At 37.0% G+C, this 19,614-nt stretch overlaps 1 protein-coding gene across 5 annotated transcripts in view; it reads right to left on the bottom strand.

Moving 5' to 3' along the window:
* Lgr5 (leucine rich repeat containing G protein-coupled receptor 5) overlaps positions 1 to 19,614 on the bottom strand; it is a 130,284-nt gene that overhangs the window by 8,003 nt on the left and 102,667 nt on the right. For 2 of the 5 annotated variants that reach the window (XM_020178981.2, XM_074083922.1), the window contains 9 exons: positions 19,086 to 19,301; positions 16,740 to 16,811; positions 13,502 to 13,570; positions 11,967 to 12,038; positions 8,679 to 8,750; positions 8,451 to 8,519; positions 8,238 to 8,309; positions 4,814 to 4,879; positions 3,737 to 3,808 (listed from right to left, as the gene is read on the bottom strand). In XM_020178981.2, coding sequence (XP_020034570.1) covers positions 3,737 to 3,808; positions 4,814 to 4,879; positions 8,238 to 8,309; positions 8,451 to 8,519; positions 8,679 to 8,750; positions 11,967 to 12,038; positions 13,502 to 13,570; positions 16,740 to 16,811; positions 19,086 to 19,301 — 780 coding nt within the window. The remainder of the gene's footprint in view (positions 1 to 3,736; positions 3,809 to 4,813; positions 4,880 to 8,237; positions 8,310 to 8,450; positions 8,520 to 8,678; positions 8,751 to 11,966; positions 12,039 to 13,501; positions 13,571 to 16,739; positions 16,812 to 19,085; positions 19,302 to 19,614) is intronic. The other 3 variants (XM_074083921.1, XM_020178982.2, XM_074083923.1) reach the window with 3 other exon arrangements.

Raw genomic sequence — 19,614 nt, 5'->3', positions numbered from 1 at the left:
ATGAAACTCAACCAAAAGTTGTGCACATTACTCATACATGGCAAGCCTTGAATAAACACAAAGATGCTTTCAAGAAAAAATTCTCAGTAAAGGCTTACTGACAAGTAAATTCCTAATTGGAATATGAATAAAATAAGGGAAAACATGTATTAGAAATAAAATCCTTTGATAGCAAAGAAAAACTACAGTTTATGGGGAAACAAAATTCACTTGCTATACATGTAATGAAATGAAAACAGGTTAGCAGGAATAAAACCTTTTGCAAAAACTTCTATAGATAACTAATCAGAAACAAGAACTTCTATATTTAAGAGATTTTTAAAAGATTTTTATTTTTAAAATGTGAAATAATCCTGAGTAAAAAAATAATGTTGGAGGTATCACATTACCTGATTTCGAATTATACTACACAGCTATAGTAACAAAAACAGCATGGTGTGATACAAAAGCAGATACGTAGACCAAGGGAATAGAATAAAGGCCCCCTAAATAAGCCCACAAGGCTACAGCTACCTATTTTTCAACAAAGATGCCAAAAACATATGTTAGAGAAAAGATGGTCTCTTCCAAAAATCGTATGTTCTCCCTCATATGTGGACATTAGATCAAGGGCAAACACAGCAAGGGGATTGGACTTTTTTTGTGTGTGTGTGCAAGATTTAATAAAAAAACAAACAAAAATACGAATGGTTGCTTTCAACATTTTCCAGGGGGATTGGACTTTGATCACATGATGAGGCAACAGCACACAAGGGAGGTATGAGGATAGCTAAGATACCTAAGAAACTAGATGGCATTTGTTGCCCTCAACACAGAGAAACTAAAGCAAATACTTTAAAGCAACTGAGGCCAATAGGAGAAGGGGACCAGGAACTAGAGAAAAGGTTAGTTTGAGAAGAATTAACCTAGAATGTAACACACACGCACAGGAAATTAATGTGAGTCAACTCCCTGTATAGCTATCCTTATCTCAACCAGCAAAAACCCTTGTTCCTTCCTATTATTGCTTATACTCTCTGTACAACAAAATTAGAGATAAGGGCAAAATAGTTTCTGCAGGGTAGCGAGGGAGTAGGGGGGTAAAAGAGAGGATGGTGGAAGCGGGGAGAAATGGCCCAAACATTGTATGCACATATGGATAAAATAAAAATTAAAACAAAAAAAAAAGGTGGTCTCTTTAACAAATGGTGTGAAATGGATATCCACACATTGAAGATTGAAACTAGATCCCTATTTCTTACCCTATACCAAAATCAATTGAAAATGGGTCAAACGCCTTCAAATAAGGCCTGAAACTTTGAAATTACTACAAGAAAATATAGAAAAAAAATACTTCAAGATATAGGCATAGCAACACTTTTTTTTTAAATTTGAGACAAGATCTCATTATACAGCTGTGGCTTGCCTGGAACTTGCTATGTAGTTCCAGGGTGGCCTCGAAGTGTCAACCCTCCTGCCTGAGCTTCTTGAGTGCTAAAATTACAGGCATGTGGCACTATGCCTGGCTTTAGGCAAGGACTTCCTGAATAGGACCCCAATAGCTCAGGAACCACTAGCAAGAATTGACAAATGGGATTGCATCACGAATTAAAAAGCTTCTACACAGCAAAGGAAACAAATACCAGAGTGAAGAGGCAGCCTACAGAATGAGAGAAAAATCTTTGCCAGCTATTTATCTGACAGGGGATTAATATTCAGGAGATATAACGAACAAATGCGAGTTTTTCCACATTTATTGCCTTATAACTCTCAACACAATCCTGGGAGGTAGGTATTGTCATTACCTCCATGCTTCTGTTAAGGAAATGAGGATGTGTGATAAGGCAGGTGTCTAAAGTCACAAAGTAATCTCAGGAGCTGGCTTCAAACTAAAACACACTGACTTTAAAGTCCCTGATCTTTCTCAGACTTAGTTTGATTTTTTTTTTTTTTTTTTGGTAGGTACTGGGGGTTGAACTCAGGGCCTCACACTTACTGGGTAGGCAGCTATCACCTGATAGCTCCACCAGCTATGAATTCTTAAGTAAGCAATGAGAGAAGCACTGCATTACCTTGGAAACAAGATGAAAATGTTCTCGTTTTGGGTATGGCATGGTCTACCTGATGAGAGTGCTGAGTGCTATGTCCTACCACAGAGAATGTGCAAAGTGCATCAGAATGGAGTGGGCTCAAAGAATGGACAGCTTGTTCTTATGGATGGAAAGAGGACAAGTCAAGGATGGGGAGGAATCCAAATGACAATGGGAACAAGAGGAACAGGGTCAGGGGACTGGGAATGCATTTGAAATTGATGAAGATGAACCAGTAGTTTAGAATCCAAAGTTGAAGAGTAGGACTAGAAGTTTAGTCTTGATCTTGAAGACAGCAGGGTAATAATAGAAGGTTTCCAAAGTAGGGAAGTAGTACAATTCTATTTAAGAAAGCTTGCTTTTATGTCTCTTGGAGAATGAGCTCAATGGTAGGAGGAGAAGGAGTATGGTGATCCAGGTGAGTCATTAGATGGGCCTGTGGTAGGAGAATGGAGAGAATGAGTTGGAGTTGTCAGAGTTTGATGAGTGATTGGATTGGAGGCCTGAGGGGAAGAAGGAATTCAGGTAGACTTGCATTTAGCTTTCAGAGTCTGTGCCACATTCTTTTGCTATCTTTAGAGATCAGCCTTTTAAAACAGACCTGACTTTTGGAAACAACCAAAATTCAAACATGCTGAATAAAATAGGTAATGAAAGCAGATGATGTGTTTTTATATTTATTTTTTTTTAAAGTAAAATAACTACTAAACTATACCAAAAGTAAGGAAAAGGGCAACACAACCAAATTCAGAAGAAAATGGTTCTCGAAGTAAATTTTTGGGAGAAAGTGATTCTTAAAGGTAAATTTAATATGTTTTAAGAAATGGCATTATTTTACCAAGGGTAAACTCTCTGAAGTATTAAGAAAAACTTTAAAAGTCAGCAAAAGAAAAGGAATTCTAGCAACAATTCAGTTTAAACTTTGCATGCCATCACCATTCATCAAAATCATATTAAAATGTAATTTCAGTATAGAAAAGTTTTAATTTATTTCATAAAATGATCTGTTAGCAAGTCTTCTTTTTCTAAGTTTAAAATTTAAATTAAAAAATTTTAAATGTAATCCCATCGCTTCATTTTTTAAGATATGTAATATTTTCAATCACAAATGGAATTAATTACAAATCTTAATTGTGTGAGTGATAGAAGCATTTCTTGGATGACTGTGCTGAAACCTTAGTGGGCTTGTTAAAATGCAGATTTCCACACCCCACTTCAGAGATTCTATTTCCCCAGGCAGCTAAGAACCTGACCTGGAGTCTATATTTTTAACCATCACTGCCAGGTAAGTCTTAAGTACTTTGAGACACACAAAACTCTGCTTCACCAGAAAAGAAAAGCAGGCAGGAAGACTTGTGTCATCATCCCATTTTTATATGTAAACTGATCCCCACCAATTCAGGTTGTGGACATTGTGCAGGGTCAACAGTTTAGCTTCTTTCCTCTTCCTCAAAGTTGCATGTCTGCTAACTGGTGGGGACCATATTGCAAATTTACTAATTTTAAATTTATTTCTGGAAATTATCAGGAGCAAAACACTTGCCTTTTCATAGCAAATGTATACACAAAGGCCCAACAACATGAGTACACAGCGAAAAGAAAATGCTAGGTGAAGGCCCTAAAGACAAAGTGCTATGTGTTTTGGTGGTCTGGGAGGTGGTACTCACAGAGATCGGAGGCTAAGCAACTGCTGGAAAGTGTCAACTTTAATTTCATAGATTTCATTATGTCGGAGGTCACTGAAACAACAGAGTTCCAAAGATTGATTTCAAAGTTACTGGTTTCAAGATTACAGACTTCAGAGAACTCTTAGAGAGAGACTACCTACTCTCAGTCAAAAGAACACATGAAGTATGACTATCAAGTGACTGTTTTTTGTTTGTTTAAAAAAAAAAAACCACTACAACTTGTACACTCAAATAAGTATCACCTCTCTTTCAAAGCAGCTAGCTCCCTTGGGAGGATATGCAACCATATTCGAAGCATGCCATCATCATTCAAACACTTGAAGACTCTTCGAACTGCCTCCCTGAGCCTGTCTTAGCTTCTTTGGAGGTCTTCAGGAGTGTCAAATCTTTACCTTTTAAAAGATGGACTTGCTTTATTTTTCTCACATTATCACCCAAAGGTTGTCAGAAAAAAATCAAGTGTAAAAGGGTAGATGTTTGATACTGTTATTATAAAAATGGAAGTGTGACTATAAAGCAATAAGACTGATATTTGGTGGGAAAGGCAGTTTTAAGAGAGGAATACCAAAATGTTTCATGTATGGTCTATGGTACCTCAGATATGACAAATATGGTATCTTCTAAATATAGCTAATGTGAAACAAACATACCAACAAACTCAAGTCACCCCATTCAAAAATAACATCAAGTTTTGTTGTACGTATTAAAGAAGAAAAATTCCAATGCTCAGACTAACTCACTTCACTATATCACATTGAGTTAGTACATGTGTGCATGTATTATTCATAAGCAGATATATACTAATATATAGTATGGATTACTGATATCACAGTACAATGCATGTTAAAGTACTATTGTCTGTTACCCAACTTTCTGGCCAGCATATATGGTCACACCTTGTGTGAGAAGGAAAACCATCAGACATCTTGCCAATGGCCCACTAGTGAGTAAAGGCACAAATGTTTTCACAAAGTAGAGGAACCATTGACCCTGACAAATGTGAATCTGGGTTTTTTTTTTTTTTTCTGGGTAAGTTAGAGACCCTCAGAGACTTACATTTTCTGAAGCTTTTGGCAGGCTGAAAAACTGGGTAAATCTTCTAACAGGTTGTAAGACAAATCTCTGAAAAACAGAAGGTGAACAAAGGAGAAAATCTGTTACATATTAATCATAAGGAAACGTGCCTTTCCTTTTCCCGGCAAGATGTTATGATTCCTAAAAGGCTGACTGACTCTAGACATTTCCACAGCTCTGACATGGAGCAGGTAGACACAGGCATTATTGGATTAAGGAATAGATTCAAATGTTTATTGAAATGTAACTTTTATACTTCTTTAATTGATTTAGATAATTTTCTTAATGAATTTATTTAAATTTTGTTAGTGATGATCTGCAATGTTCTAGCTATTCTCTTACTGAAATGAGTGCAAACTAGATTAAGTAATTATGTCTCTGTCTCTAAAAACTGCTGCAATCTCTACAGCTAAGAGAAATCGTGTTGGCTTTTTTCTAATCAACTTAAAAACAAAATCCAACAACTCAAAACGTACCACTAACTTTGAAATCAATCACTACGAGGAGGGGAAAAAACCTAAGAATGTCTTCAGCCAAAACTCAACAAATTACAGAATAACAAAAACATCTGGACATATTTATACTATAATATAACTAATCTAAAACAAACCATGGTAATTTGCAGAAACCTTAAAAAAAAGAAAGCTGGTAGATGAAGTAACATTTTATATATATATATGCATACATATATATGTATATATACATAAACTCTTGTCTTGTTTTAAAAGTTATCATCTAATCATCTAACACATTTTCATGCCTGATTCTAATTCTTAAAACCAGATCACCACTAAGCAACTGAAAAATCCATAATGTTCTAAGAGGCTTTTAAGTTGCTCTATTCTTATAAGTCACTTTACCCTACATTTATTGAATAAATGGGATTTAGATAGAAATATAGTTCAATTACTGTATGTAATAGTTCAAATGAAGCTGATTGCAAATACAAATTTGTACTTTATACTAGAGGTTTGAAAGACTGTCCCACTTCCAAACAAAAACAAAATACACTAAAACAAATAAAATCCTCCACATCTATGACAACATGATATGTATTTTTGAAGGTAGTGAATGTGTTAAAATGGTGGTGTGTATTTTCAAAGATGACAATAATCTGGTTCATTCATCGCTATAGTCCGCAAGGGTGTGGGCTATCCTTCCAAATGTACATCATAGTGGAGAATACATAAAACCTTTTTCTACATAAAGACATAGTGTTGCTTTCTACCTATCTTCTATTTAATGATTTTCATGGGCTAGCCATGATTGATCAAGAACTTCTTATGTAAAAGCACCATGTTTATAGCTTTACTTGAATTTTCTCATTTAATCCTATGACCATCTTATGAGGGAGACGCTATAATTATCCCTGTATGGTATGATTATCTATGATTACCTATGATTATCAGCTAGTAAGTGGGTCAAGCCACACATAATCTGAATGGTGAGCCAGGTAATTCCCACGAGGATAGAGCAATTTGGGGGCAAAGCAACATATGTACAGTGAACTTTCCTCATGTACCCAGTACTTAGTGGAAGATACAGCCAAAGGAGAGGAGCTCTCAGACTTATACTGTTAAGGAGACTGCAGAGGTCAGGGTCCTTGGTTCTTATCTCAACTTCAATTGATTCTACTTGGTTGATACATCATACCAAGTATTGATAGTTGTCTTTCTTGGTTCAGTCCTTAAATGAAAAGACACCTGATTTTCCCATCTTGCAGGAATGTTGTAAAGAGCAATTGAATATTATAGGTAAAGTTTGGAAAATGGCAAGATATTGTTATTAGTATATTTATGTTCTTACAGACCTTTCAGTTTCCCATGTGAAGAAATAATACCTTAAAGAAAGAACAGTGGTATAAAAGAAAAGTGAAAGAGTTAAAATTTACGATGAGAAAAGTGAAAGAGTTAAAATTTACGATGAGAAAAGTGAAAGAGTTAAAATTTACGATGTTCCAGATGATGCTATGAGTTTGACATGAAGTTATTTAATTTTCATGATGGTCCTGAGAAGTGGCTACTTCTCCATTTTATAGATTGGGAAACTGAGACCCAGAAGAGATAATAACTTGCTCAAGATACTATGCTGATGCTTGGAGAGTGGAAAAATAGGCTCTGGAGTCTGCTCTCAACTAGTTTCCCTGCTAGCCTCCGTTCATGCAGTTTGGGACATAGTAGAGAAAGTACAGTTTAAACATTGGCTCCCTACTTACTAGCTACAGTATGTGAAATCCTAGTCATGTTATTGAGCCGGTTTCTTCAAGAAATGGGGATAATAATACCTCTTGTGCATGTAGTAAGAAGAATTCTAAGATGGCCTCCCAAATTTCTACCACTTGGTGCATACACATTTTTCTCTTAATTTTTCAATCAAATTGACTATATTTGAATTCAAACTCTGCTACTTTATTGCAGTATGACTTTGACAAATCAAGTGTACTTAACTTTCCTAATTCTCGGTTTTCTCAACTATATCTGTCCCCCATAGGTCAGAGTGGGGTACAGAAGAGGAGACTTGCTCAATATGCCTTCCTTCACATATGTATGACTGACTCTAAGTCCTCCATGTGGTGTGATTGCACCACCATATCACTGGGCAACTGAAGTCTGTGGTGGCCAGACAGCCTGGGGAATGAGGGAAGGCAGAAATTCCCATTCTTCTATTTGACATATGTGGTGTTGCTTGTCCTACTACTAAGCAAAGCCTATGGTGAAATCATAGGCACTCACCTGTAACAAGTCTATTCTGTGAGAGCAGAACCACTGCAAGAGATGGAGGATCCCTTCATTAAGTCTCAACAATGTGTAAAAGGATGATGGTAGGGTTGAGTGAGAGCTGAGGGAGAAGGCTAAAAGTAAAAGGCTCTTCAAATCTCATGGGAAAAGGAAAACAGAGGGAGAGAAAGCCCCAAGCTGATAGGAAGAACATATACAAGCTGTTTAGCCATCAGAGGAAACATTAGACCATGGGTCCTACAACTATACCAGAAGAGTGTTTGATCACTTTATCAAAGTTTGTGCCAGTTTGATAACTGTTTTGTTTTGGCATTAATCCTAGGCTGTTGATCCATTATGCAATTTTGTTTTGCTCTGCAAAGCCTTTAGGAGAGGAAATGAAGTTATTTTGGTTTGTTTATTTCCATTTTCTGGAAGAAAATGTGTGCCAATTGTACCTCTAATAGGCAAGAGTTTGCCCTTGAAAACAAAGGTACACAAACATTGTTACTAGGGTCATGGTGGACAGCCTCAGACCAAAGAAGGTAACAGAGGAGGCCTGACCTTCTAGAGACCTGCAGGGAAAGAGCTCTCTCCCTTTTTAAAAGATTATTAAAATAATGTCTGCCATTTTACTTCTAAATGGAAGTTGCCTGTTTATATAACATGATTGCCTTACTGATACTCACAGCACTTGGAGATTAAGTAACTGATCACAGACGGTTTGAGGAAGAGATGAGATCTGTGCTCCAGTTAAAGTCCTGTTAAAATAGAAACCAGACATAATTCTTTCGTTCACGCATCACACAGTGACATATTATGATTCAAGGATGTTAAGGCTGATCAGGCTGTAAGGTTAATGTATGTATGGGGCAAAGTTAAGAGCCCACTCAAGTACTTACAGACTCTCTAGGTTGGCAGTTCCAGTTAAATCAGGAAATTCAGTTATTTGTGAAGCACCATTCAAAGTCCTAGAAGGAAGAATATATCACTATTATTAGAAGAAGATTCTAGAAAGAAGTAATTTTTGCTGCTATTTTTACAGTGCTTCAATCTATAATATCCATTTGGTCTTCACAGAAATTCTGCAAGGAAGGGAGATGTGATCTACGAAAGAAATTGACACTTACAGTGTTCTTAGTTCAGGTAAATGTTGAAAGGCAGATCTTCCAACAAATTGGATTGGGTTGTCATAAAAATGTCTGAAAAAATCCAAACACCAATGTCTTAATATAAAATTTGAATGGCAAGTGAATGTCTGTTTAAAATTTCAAAAAAACATTCAATGTATTTATGTAATTTTGATATACTGTATTATATAACATTCCTTATTACAGGCCTCCAGGCAAACTTCAAAAGTTTTAGCTCACATTATGAGACTATTGTTAAGGAATCTATACTATATGAAATTTAAAATTTCTGACAGCAAGGCAGGTATGAGTGACAGTTACTAAATAAAACAGCAAGTGAACTGACTGTGATTATACTTAAAAACTTTCTCTGTCTCCAACATCTGTGGAATATTCACTGAGTGGCAAAATGGTAATGCAAAGTGTTGATAATTTTATCACTAAAGAAAGATGAAGTTTATATATTTACATCTGCTGAAGATTCTATGTGCTAGTCAAATATTACCATAACATTGACATGGGGTCACTTCAAATTATTTGAGAGGAAATGAGTTACTCTGGGGTTTATCTACTGTTAGAATTTTCTTGCATTAATTATTGGTCTAAAGGTGAGAACTTAAGGAATATTTTGTTTTATAGATCTTTTAGTGCAATTGAAGTGTTTTGAACTGCTTGGAGTCCCACGCAAAGTCATTAGCAGACGCATCCTGTTAGTTCAAACAAATTCAACAAATATTAATTGATCTTTACTATCCTCAACAATTTATGAGGGTAGGTATTGCAGAATTTTAAGATTCACTTATTAAAGGAGCTGTCATTGTATTTCTACTAAGTGCCTGCCATTATTCTAGATGCTAGGAGTTGAAGAGGAATGATAAAATATTCTTAACCTAAAGAAGCTTGGAATCAGTTAGAATAAAACCAATAATAGCATATTACTTTCTGTTTGACAAAGCACTTCATATATATGATAAACATATACATATGTCAAATGATCCATGCAGAAACTTTGGCCCACAGCATAGATACTATTTTCCTCACTCTCAGGGGAGGAAATTGAGGCTCAGATACCTTGGAAAGCTTATTACTTCTCAGACCCTCAATTTTCTAATTTGTTAAACTGAGATAATAATACTTAGTTGAAGGGGTTGTGTAAAAATTGAAAAGGCTAATGCATGTATAATATCTGGCATAGAAACCAGGATTTAGTTGTTACCAAAGTGCTCTTCTGTCCTCTTACTGGCTGACCTCTTCTTTTCCCTTGGGATGAGACAGTCAGTAAAAGAGCTAGAGCTGGAATATAGGCCTTATGATTTTAAAAATGGAGTTTTCCTTATTATACCACATTATCCCTTAGTTATACCATATGCTTATATACACATAATACAAACATACATGTATATTACTGGGCAGGAATGAATGTACATGCTTGTGTGAATAAGTCAAAGTGTCACTGATACAAATAAAGAACTCTGGGGCTCTTAGGAGGGAGTTCTCTCATATGTTAGGGGAGACTAAGAAAAATTTCCTAAGATGGCATTTAAAATGGGCTCTGGAAGACTTCTGTCAATTTTCCATCAGTTTAGTGAGGGGATAAAATTATAGAAAGGAAGGAAATAAAGAGCTTCATTCCTCTGGACACAGCTTAGTTGGTCTGATTTGTGGCTTCATTGAGGAGCTTTGGGGAAGTGGGTTAGGAGGGTTGGTTGTGAATGTCAGGGAAAAGACTTTATATTTAATGTAAATAGGAAATCCTGAATGTCTTTTGTACCACAAGGGACTAACAAAATGGATGCTGTGGTTCAAGAGAAATGATCCTGCTGACTGTGGAGAGAGGGAGACAGCTCTATCTGGATTGCTAAAAATCAAGAAGTAATGGCCAGTAGAGAGGCTGGAAGTGTAGAGATAAGAGTGCATAGGGATAGGGACTGCAGAGGCAATAAATGAGGACTGGGTAGCCAGCAGGACTTAGGAAGCATGCAGAGATAGGAGCGTTAGAAGGGGCTGGTGGTGACGAGAGATGGAAATGGATACAGGCGCAAGGAGAAGAGGGTTTCAGAGGGAAAGTGGCCAATACTGTCAAACAGTGGCTAGAAGCTCTAATAACTAAGGGGACTGCTAATCTTCCACATGAGGTATTAGCATATCAAAAGAGTGATAAGGGCTGCAAGGAAAGTGGAGCAAAGGCACTGCGATTTGCAACCTCTTAATATACTCTCTAATGAGGGCTAATGTTAATTGGTCAATGTACTTCAAAGCCTTCACTTGCCAAAATGTTTCCAGAACATTTCAAAGATGATGAGTGGTGTGTGTCTGTGTGTGTGTGTGTGTGTGTCTGTGTGTACACGTGCGTGCGCGCATTAGCTTAGATTTGTTCTGTTTTTTTTTTCAGTTGTCAGGGCTAATTGGAACTTCAGCTTATCTGTTGATAAATGCCACATGGTTCCTGAAAGCCTCTGTGTCAAGTTGGCACCACAGGTACCTCTGCCAGGAAGTTCCTCCAGAGTCATATTCAACAATTGTTCTTACTCTTCTCTATACTTCAGACCCCTCACTAATGACCCCAGGTCAATACTATGTCCCAAACCTGCCTTGAATAGGTGTCTTTTAACTAAGAGTCAGTCAAATACTTACGTACCTGTCTATGAATCTGTCCATGCTAAATTTGAAACAAGATTACTTTGACTTTGTAGTTGTAACTATTCTTTTATGGCATATTAATCCTCATATACACCTTTCTACAACGTATGCACTTATCTAGTATTACATGCTAGGTTGTCACTTACTGTTTGGGCTTGACAATGAGTGGACAGAGGAAGCATATAATAATATTTCGTCTACCCTAATCCCCCTCCCAATTTAGACCACTTTATTGCTTACAAGGGTCAACAATTGGCATATAATAATTTACATTTCTAGAATTCTTGAGTTGAAGTCCTGAATGACTATGTGGTCTGCATTAATGCTTTAAAGATTGCTTTTATTCCTTAGAAAATAGAGGTAATCAAAGCATTTATAAGATTTATGGTAAAATGCAACAAGGCATGTGAAGAAGCCAGGTATAATGCAAAGGACAGCACAGATCCTAAATAAACCCTGAATCTTTTATATTATTTCAGTTTTTAGCTGAAACCTGGCAAAATAACTTCATATACATGTCTCTGTATAGATTATTATAGTGATCGAGACAAAACTCAAGCCAATATAGAGTATTCAATGGATTATTTAAAAGTACAATATGTGCTATATTTCAGGAAGAACAAACCAAAAAGCACTACTGTCACTTACATTGTAATAAGAGAAGGGTTGCCTACAAATGCTTTCTCAGGTATCGACCTGATATTGTTACTATGAAATCCTCTAGAAAGAGAAAAAAAAAAAACAGTTTATAGAAAATCATGTGTGGGGTAAAATTATTTAATACCCCTCCCCACTGTGGTAAACTTTTGGCACCTTTAGTAACCAGAGTGCAAGGTAACTTCTTTCTGCATCTTGAAACTTATGTACCCTCATTTACTCTCGAGGAGACAAAAATCACATGCTGTCATCTTGAAAGAGGAAAAGATATTTTGCAATGTACTTAATGGAAATTTGCAATTTAAGAAAAATCCACCCGTTAATACTCAAGAGCTCATGTTGTATAACAGCTTGAGGAGTGGAGAAAGGATTAGGATCAATCCTCTTGACTCCATTTGAAGCCAGGAGAAGAGAAAATTGACTTAAGTATCAGTGAAGTAGAGATTTAAGTAATCTCCTTATGAGGACAAATTTTTCTGACTCTAAGGAAAGTGCCCCAGCTTGGTGGATCTGTGATAACAAATTTATTCTCATCTTTGGGGGCTAATGATATCTGAATGGTAGAGTCAAGGATCTTTGAATCTTACGTGGGTCTGCAGCTGTATGAGGTGAGTTTCAGTCTTAGGGCTGCCTGACCTTGTACAATGAAGACTGTCCGGCTGAGCCACAGGTGGGATTTCCTGAGGCAGAACTCCTGAAGGCTTTTTCTTATTAATGGGCTCCCCTGTCTACCTTCTTCTGCTGTGTGTTTAATTCCTCACTGCCAGGGGAATCAGGTTCAAGGTTGATTTTTTTTTTAAGTGTTAGAACATTATTTACATAGATTATTTATCTTTTTAGGTAAAAAGAAAAACTACTTAAGATTTATCATGTAAAGATAATATATAAATAACCTAATGGTTGAAAGTTAGCTTTCCTTTAGTAAAATCGGGTTTTTCAAAAATTAAATGTTTTATGCAGCATTTTAGGAGTAATGCATGTAATAAAGTATATATGAAAGTATCTCATATAAGGCACATACAATTTTATTCATCCAGTTCTACACTCATTCAACCTAGAAATGTTTGTGTTCTTAGAAATGCCCAACAAATAACTGAATTCGATTACAGTTCTACTACAAATCTATAAAGTATATAAATTAGGGGAACATGTGTGGCTTAAATAGAGAGAAAAGAGTCTGGCTTAGAGAAATATGAACTATTTATTTCTTACATATGTGGGAAGAACTTCATAAGTTAAAAAATCAGACATTTGTTGGTGATAGGAATAAGTTAGAATATATTTCAACTTCACTTAACTATTATTTATATAAACTTTAAGCATTTTTCCAGCAAGTCATAATGTGCAATGATCACACATTTTAAAATAAAATTCACAAAGAATAAAGTTCTTCCATTAAATTTGTCTTAGGACTGGGGGTGTCGCTCAAGTGGTAGAGCATCTGCTTAGCAAGCATGAAGCCCTGAGTTCAAACCTCAGTTCCAGAAAAACACATAAATAAAATAAAAATAGTCCTAAATACTTACAGTTCTTTAAGGTTGGAGAGTGTCCTGATTGCAGTGGGGAATTCATCAAGGTTATTATAATTCAAATCTCTGAAAATGAGGGAATAGTATTTTCAGTATTTCATTTAAAAATTGGTATATACTATAGTTACAAGCTAAGTTAACATGTTATTCCAATGGGCCCAAATCACAGACGGAAGTTCTTATTCCCTTTCTTTATGGAGAGGTTTCCTTGACTTGTTGACCATCAACATCCCTCAAGTATGTACATGAAAATGGCCATTACACTGATCAAGAGAAATTTCAGAGTCAAGGCTCAATGGCACTGGGGCATTCAAACTAGGGAGGGATCTGCAGCAGCATTAACTTCCAAGTAGCAGTGAAGCTTGCTGAATGGATTGTTGACAGCCTGCTGATGGAACTCTTCATTTGGACCTAGTTCACTACATTGACAGCTTGTATTTGCTCTCTTCAGGCCCCTTGAATTACAACTTTTTTTTTTTTTGGCAGCAATGGGGTTTGAACTCAGGGCCTCATGCTTGCTAGGCAGGTACTTGTACCACTTGAGCCACTCTACCAGGCCTTTTTTTGTGATGGGTTTTTTTTCTGAGATAGGGTCTCCTGAACTATTTGCCTGTGGCTGGCAATCCTCCTAATCTCTTCCTCCTGAGTAGGAAGGATTATAGGCATGAGCCACTTGTGCCTGGCTTGGGAATCACATCTTGAGAACATCTTGGAGGGCTGTTTTGTCCGTGACTCCTGTGGAGAGCCTCCATCTCTCCCCAGCCTGAAGTCCAGAATGAGACTTGTTTCTGGAGAGGCTTATGTGATATAGAGTACTCTCAACAAGGGCATCTGGTCTAGAATTTCCTCTGGGTCACAAATAATGGTTTGTATCAGAAGTCTGACATTTTCCTTGGTATGTGGGGCAAAGTTCTATATTCTCCTTCATATGCAGAGATAGAAGGGCCAGACAATCTCAAATCATTAATTTCCCTATCTGTTATGACACAAATGGCTTTCCAATTCCATTACTCACAAGTGTTTTATAGACCTATTTCACCTTATATGTACATGTTCATATGAAAAAGTAATTGCCTTCTGGTTTCTGGTCTCTGTCATTTCCCAAATGACACAGCAAAACCTTTTGGGGAGGCAATCAGATGCGGTTAGATTCTCTTCATTGGAGAAGAATTGCTATTTAATTTTAAGAAAAAGATAATTTGAGTTAAACATGAATCCAGATTCCTACTTCTCTGGCACAAACCATCCTTAAGCTATACTGCAGGCAAGGAAACTCATGTCTTTTGTGAACATAAATTTTCTTTCTGTTTGTAAATCTCCCCAGATGCTCTGTTTTGATTAAATGAGGATTGGGCCCTTATAAATTACTTGGATTTCTAGTGAGGGAAAAAAAGAGGTTGGAAATAACAAATTTATTTATCCTCTTTAGCTCCAGGCAAAGTGTGGGGAGACAATGAGATTCATGAATTTTAGCCTGAAATGTTTTGTTTTATGGTATTTGTATGTAAACCTGGATCCTCACGCAGGATTGGGCAAAAAAGAAAAACTATTTAAGGAAATGCCCATTAAAGCCCATCTCAATTTTTGATCCTATTGTCCTGTTCCAAAAAAGGACTGGAAGTTTCCCCAGCATCCCTGTATAGAATAAATTAAGAGAGAACTTCTAAGTTTTCCTAGTAGCTGATGGGAACAGCCTGCCTATGCCATTAAATTGGCATTGAGGTCCTGCCTGGACAAGTTCATCTTTGACACATATGAGAAAACATAGAGTGACTTAAGGAATCTTGAAAGAAAACTGTTAGTGCTCATAGCTTACAAGAAAGCCAATGACAGGTGGTCTTTAAGGAAGCAAATAGATCCTGACCTGTTTAGAAGCTAAATTGACTGTGCATATTCCTAAGCTCAGTATGCAAATGAACAATGGGTTCCAAGATCATAAGGGAAATGGTCCTTGTCATTTTCAGTCCTGGTCAGAACCAGCATTGTAGATTCAGTAGCTTTGCATGGTTTATTGCATCTCAGTATTAAAAATGTGAGACTGGGGAGGGAGACATCATAGCAACCACCCTTCTCTCCTAGCACACTCAGGGCCCTCACTGCCTGACCAGCACTACGTGAATCCTCATTAGGCATCTGCCACTCAGTAGTGTGATGAAGAGCAGCTGCTCCACTGGGAAAAGGCTGGCACCCTGGTGTGGCCTGTGAGAACCTATACCTTAGCTCTGGGATTGGATCCAGGATATGGTCAGTAGATTGGATTCATTTGTATAGGACCCAATTAAGAACTGAACTTTTTTTGTTGTTTGTTCTTTTTTCGGGGTGGGGTGGTCTCCCTATGTTGCCCAGGCTAGTCTCAAACTTCTAGGCTCAAGTGATGGTCCTGCCTCAGCATCTTGAATACAAGTATGGGAACTATAGTTACTACAGGCATGCATGGTTGTGCCTGAAAGAACTACTGAAAATTTGACCTATTCTTTGTAAGTAGTATCTGGAGGTAAAAATGTATTTCAAAATCAGACTAGAGAAGGAACAAATCTCAGTTATGCTATTGACTAGATAATTAATATTGGTAAAATAATTTATCCTAACTAGAACCTAAGATACGATAGTAATACCTGCTTTCAAAGGATACTTGTAAAAATTATTGAAACAACATATGCCAGTGCTCAGTGCAAGAGTTGATTATAAATATACTCAATAAATGGTAGCTATTATTAGCTTTTAGGCCTTTGAATTCCTTTAGCATAAACCTTCCCTATTTCTTCATGAGGTGCCTGCTCATCTCAGATTGGAAACTTCAGGGTTTGCCTAGTTTGTATCCTCTCATTCAACAGAGAAGACCAAACTCATGAGCAGGGAGCTTAAGTGACAGTATAGAGTTGATCCTTGATGGATAATACACATTCCTTAGCATTGTTTGGGAATTCCTTAGCATTGTTCATGATACTAAACAATCACTGCTTAGTATACAGCATCTCATTTAACTTTTAATTATTCTAACTAATTTATGACTTTGATGAGATTAAAATAAAATCTCAGTTTTATTGTAGCTCTGTATGGTGTGTGTGTGTGGGGGGGTGCATGTGTATGTGTGTGTAAGATAAACTTAAATATCTATTTAAAGCTCAGCAATTAACCAAAGCAAACAGCAAGTTTGGCTTTAAGACTATTTTGGTTCCTTCAGAATATTCATGAAAATACTGAAAAATGGGAAACAAATAAAAGGTCAACTCACAAAGTCTCTAGGTTGTAGAGCCCATCAAAGCATTTCTTTCCCAGGGAGTGGATTCTGTTGTTATGGAGATGGCTGCAGAAAAAAGTTACAGACAGTCAGAAAGGCATACTGCACACAGAAAAGTTAGGAACAATATTTTGGTTGCTTAAATCCAAGGAAACTTATGCTAAGGAATACAATAATTATAAGAAATAGACACTTTTTAAAAAAGTCTGTATGCCCTATTCACTCATGTCATAGATGATTGTATAACACAGAATCTAAAAGATAATAATGGTTTTATTATTTGGATTGGAGATGTGAGGGAGCACCATGACTGATATAAATAAATTCAAGTTTTTCAGCATATTTTTCTATATGGTTTGTTCAGCATGGCTATAGGATATAGAATGTTAAGTAGAGATACTGATCAACATTACTCACAGAGGACAGAAGGAAGCTCATAGGTATACTGAGCATGTTTTCTCTTAAAGCAGAAGGCTTATAATGGCTATATTCCCAGGTCAACAGGAAACGATTTCAACTACAGAGAATGGTGATCAGATTTTTTTCAGCTGCCCATGAAGATTAGTTATCTTGACATAGTATTAATGTGTATAATTATCATGTTTGGCTTAATTGGTAAGTCAATTAGGCCAGAGCCAATGAGAACAGCTGTGTACACAAGTGAAAACTGGACTAGCTCCCAAAGAGATTTCGGAAAATGGTTTTAAGGTAGATGGGGTAAAAAAAGAATTACCTGGATCTCTAAAAATCCATTCCTTCTAGTGGAGGAAAAAAATTAAAGCCCATATCCAGCTTCTGTTGGATCAGTAGCATTATCTTTATATGTGAAATTCAGTTTAGGTATTTGCTAATATCTGCCCACCCAAAAAAAATTCTTTTCCTTTTGGACTAAGATCTTTGTTCTACTAAGTGAATTTTGGTTTCATGTGAGACCTATTTAACATTTATAAAGAGACTTTTTCATGCAACAGATGAAGACGGGACCTGATGGGTGCCATAAAAGATGGATAAGATATTGGGCAAGCCCTGAAAGAAGTACATACTACAGTGGAAGAGACAGACAGGTAAACAAGTCCAATAAATAAAGTGGGATGATTGGAGGCAGTAGTGAGTCATTGAGTGGGCATGGAGCAAAAAAAGAAATAGTGCAGAAGAAGCCTTGCTCAAAGTTCCTAAGTGCTATGGTTTGGATCATAAATGTCCACCAAAGGCCCATCTGCTAAAAGCTTGGTTGCCAGACTGTGGAGATAATGGAAGGTAGTGGAACCTGTAAGAAGTGGGGATCTAGTGGTAGGAAGCTAGAGCACTGGGGACATGCCTTAGAAGGGGATATTGTGATGCCAGCCCTTTTTTCTCTCTTTTTGTTTCTTGGGTGTCTTAAGGTAAACAGCTTTGCTCCACCTGCCTTACCACAGATCCAAGAGCAAGGGAACCAAGGACCATGGATTGAAATATCTGAAACTGTGAGCCAAATAAACCTTTCTTCCTTTCAATTGTTTTTCTCAAGTATTTTGTCACAGTGATGGAAAGCTGACACACACTTAGCAAACCGATCTTATAGCTTTTTAAGCAGCAGTTGTCTTCCTATATCAGCATTGATTGACTATTCCATTAAACATGTAGGGGACACATTGTTCCATTTTAAAAGAAGAAGGATACTTTTCAAACTTATTTGAGAATTATTTAGATTTACTAAATAATGAAATCTAGACCTAACAGGGAAAACAGCTGTACAAAGCATAACTCATTGTCAAGGGTTGTTCTTTTCTTCTCTTTTCTTAGCTAAAGAAATACTTACCAGGATTGGAGGTGTGGGTCAGTGGAAGAATTCTTGCCTAGCATTGGTGAGGCCCTAGGTTTGCTCCCTAGCACCACACACACACACACACAAACACATACACACATATACACACAGACACACACACACAAAGAAGTACTTATTAGATATTATCAAAATATTATTATATAATAAAGGCATCTTTCAGTTAGATCTGAACTACTAATTCTAAAAATAAGAAAATTTTATTAACTTTGATTACCGTGCTAACTGTATAGTGCAGTGATTTTTTTTGTACAATATACAATGGGTTCCACTAAGGCAGAGGTCGTATTATCTTTGTATGCCCAGCAGTGCTTGGCACTTATCAGGTACTTGATAAATGTTGTTTAAGTCATTTACACAATTGGAACATTTGTAAGTCATTTTGGGGGAGGGACTCAGGGGTTTTTCTTCTCTTAAAGTGTCTCCATTCAAGCTTTAAAGAGTAAGCATTTTAAGGCCAAGGTCTCAGAGTGAATTTAGAAACTGTTAAAAGAGAGAACAAAATCAATAAAACTTACAGAACTACCAAGCTGGACAGGTTTCCAAAGGCATAGTCTGGTATGTGGTGTATTTTGTTCAGGGCCAAGGTCATAGCTTGCAATGCTGATAAACTTTTGAGAGCCTGGACAGGGATTTCTGTTAAAGCGTTGTCATCCAGCCATAGGTGCCTCAGGGAGTGTAGGCCACTGAAACAGCTGGGTGGCACGTAACTGATGTGGTTGGCATCCAGACGCCTGTGGAAGAAAGTGATCAAGAATAGAAAAGAGAGAAAACAAGCAGAAAACAGACTAGCAGGAAGATCTCCCTATGTCCATTAATAAGAATGAAGCAGAGCCTGGGATGCTCAGGCTCCCTGACATCTGAAGCATGTTTCCTGTTCTGATGGGCTCTCCTCACTCATGGATAGAACCATTGCTTTGTAGGTCCCTGGACTGTGGAATTCCATGGCGCTGTGATTCTCCTTCAGCTTGTGAATAACATACTTTCATGCCTTCCTTAGGTGCAAAATTTCAGTGTGAGGGTCTTCTAGCTAGACACCCTTTTCCT

Source organism: Castor canadensis, chromosome 8 (assembly GCF_047511655.1).
Source record: "Castor canadensis chromosome 8, mCasCan1.hap1v2, whole genome shotgun sequence".
NCBI classification, from domain to species: Eukaryota; Metazoa; Chordata; class Mammalia; order Rodentia; family Castoridae; genus Castor; species Castor canadensis.
Note: the sequence above shows the minus strand (reverse complement) of the source record. Positions and strands in the feature narration are given on the sequence as shown.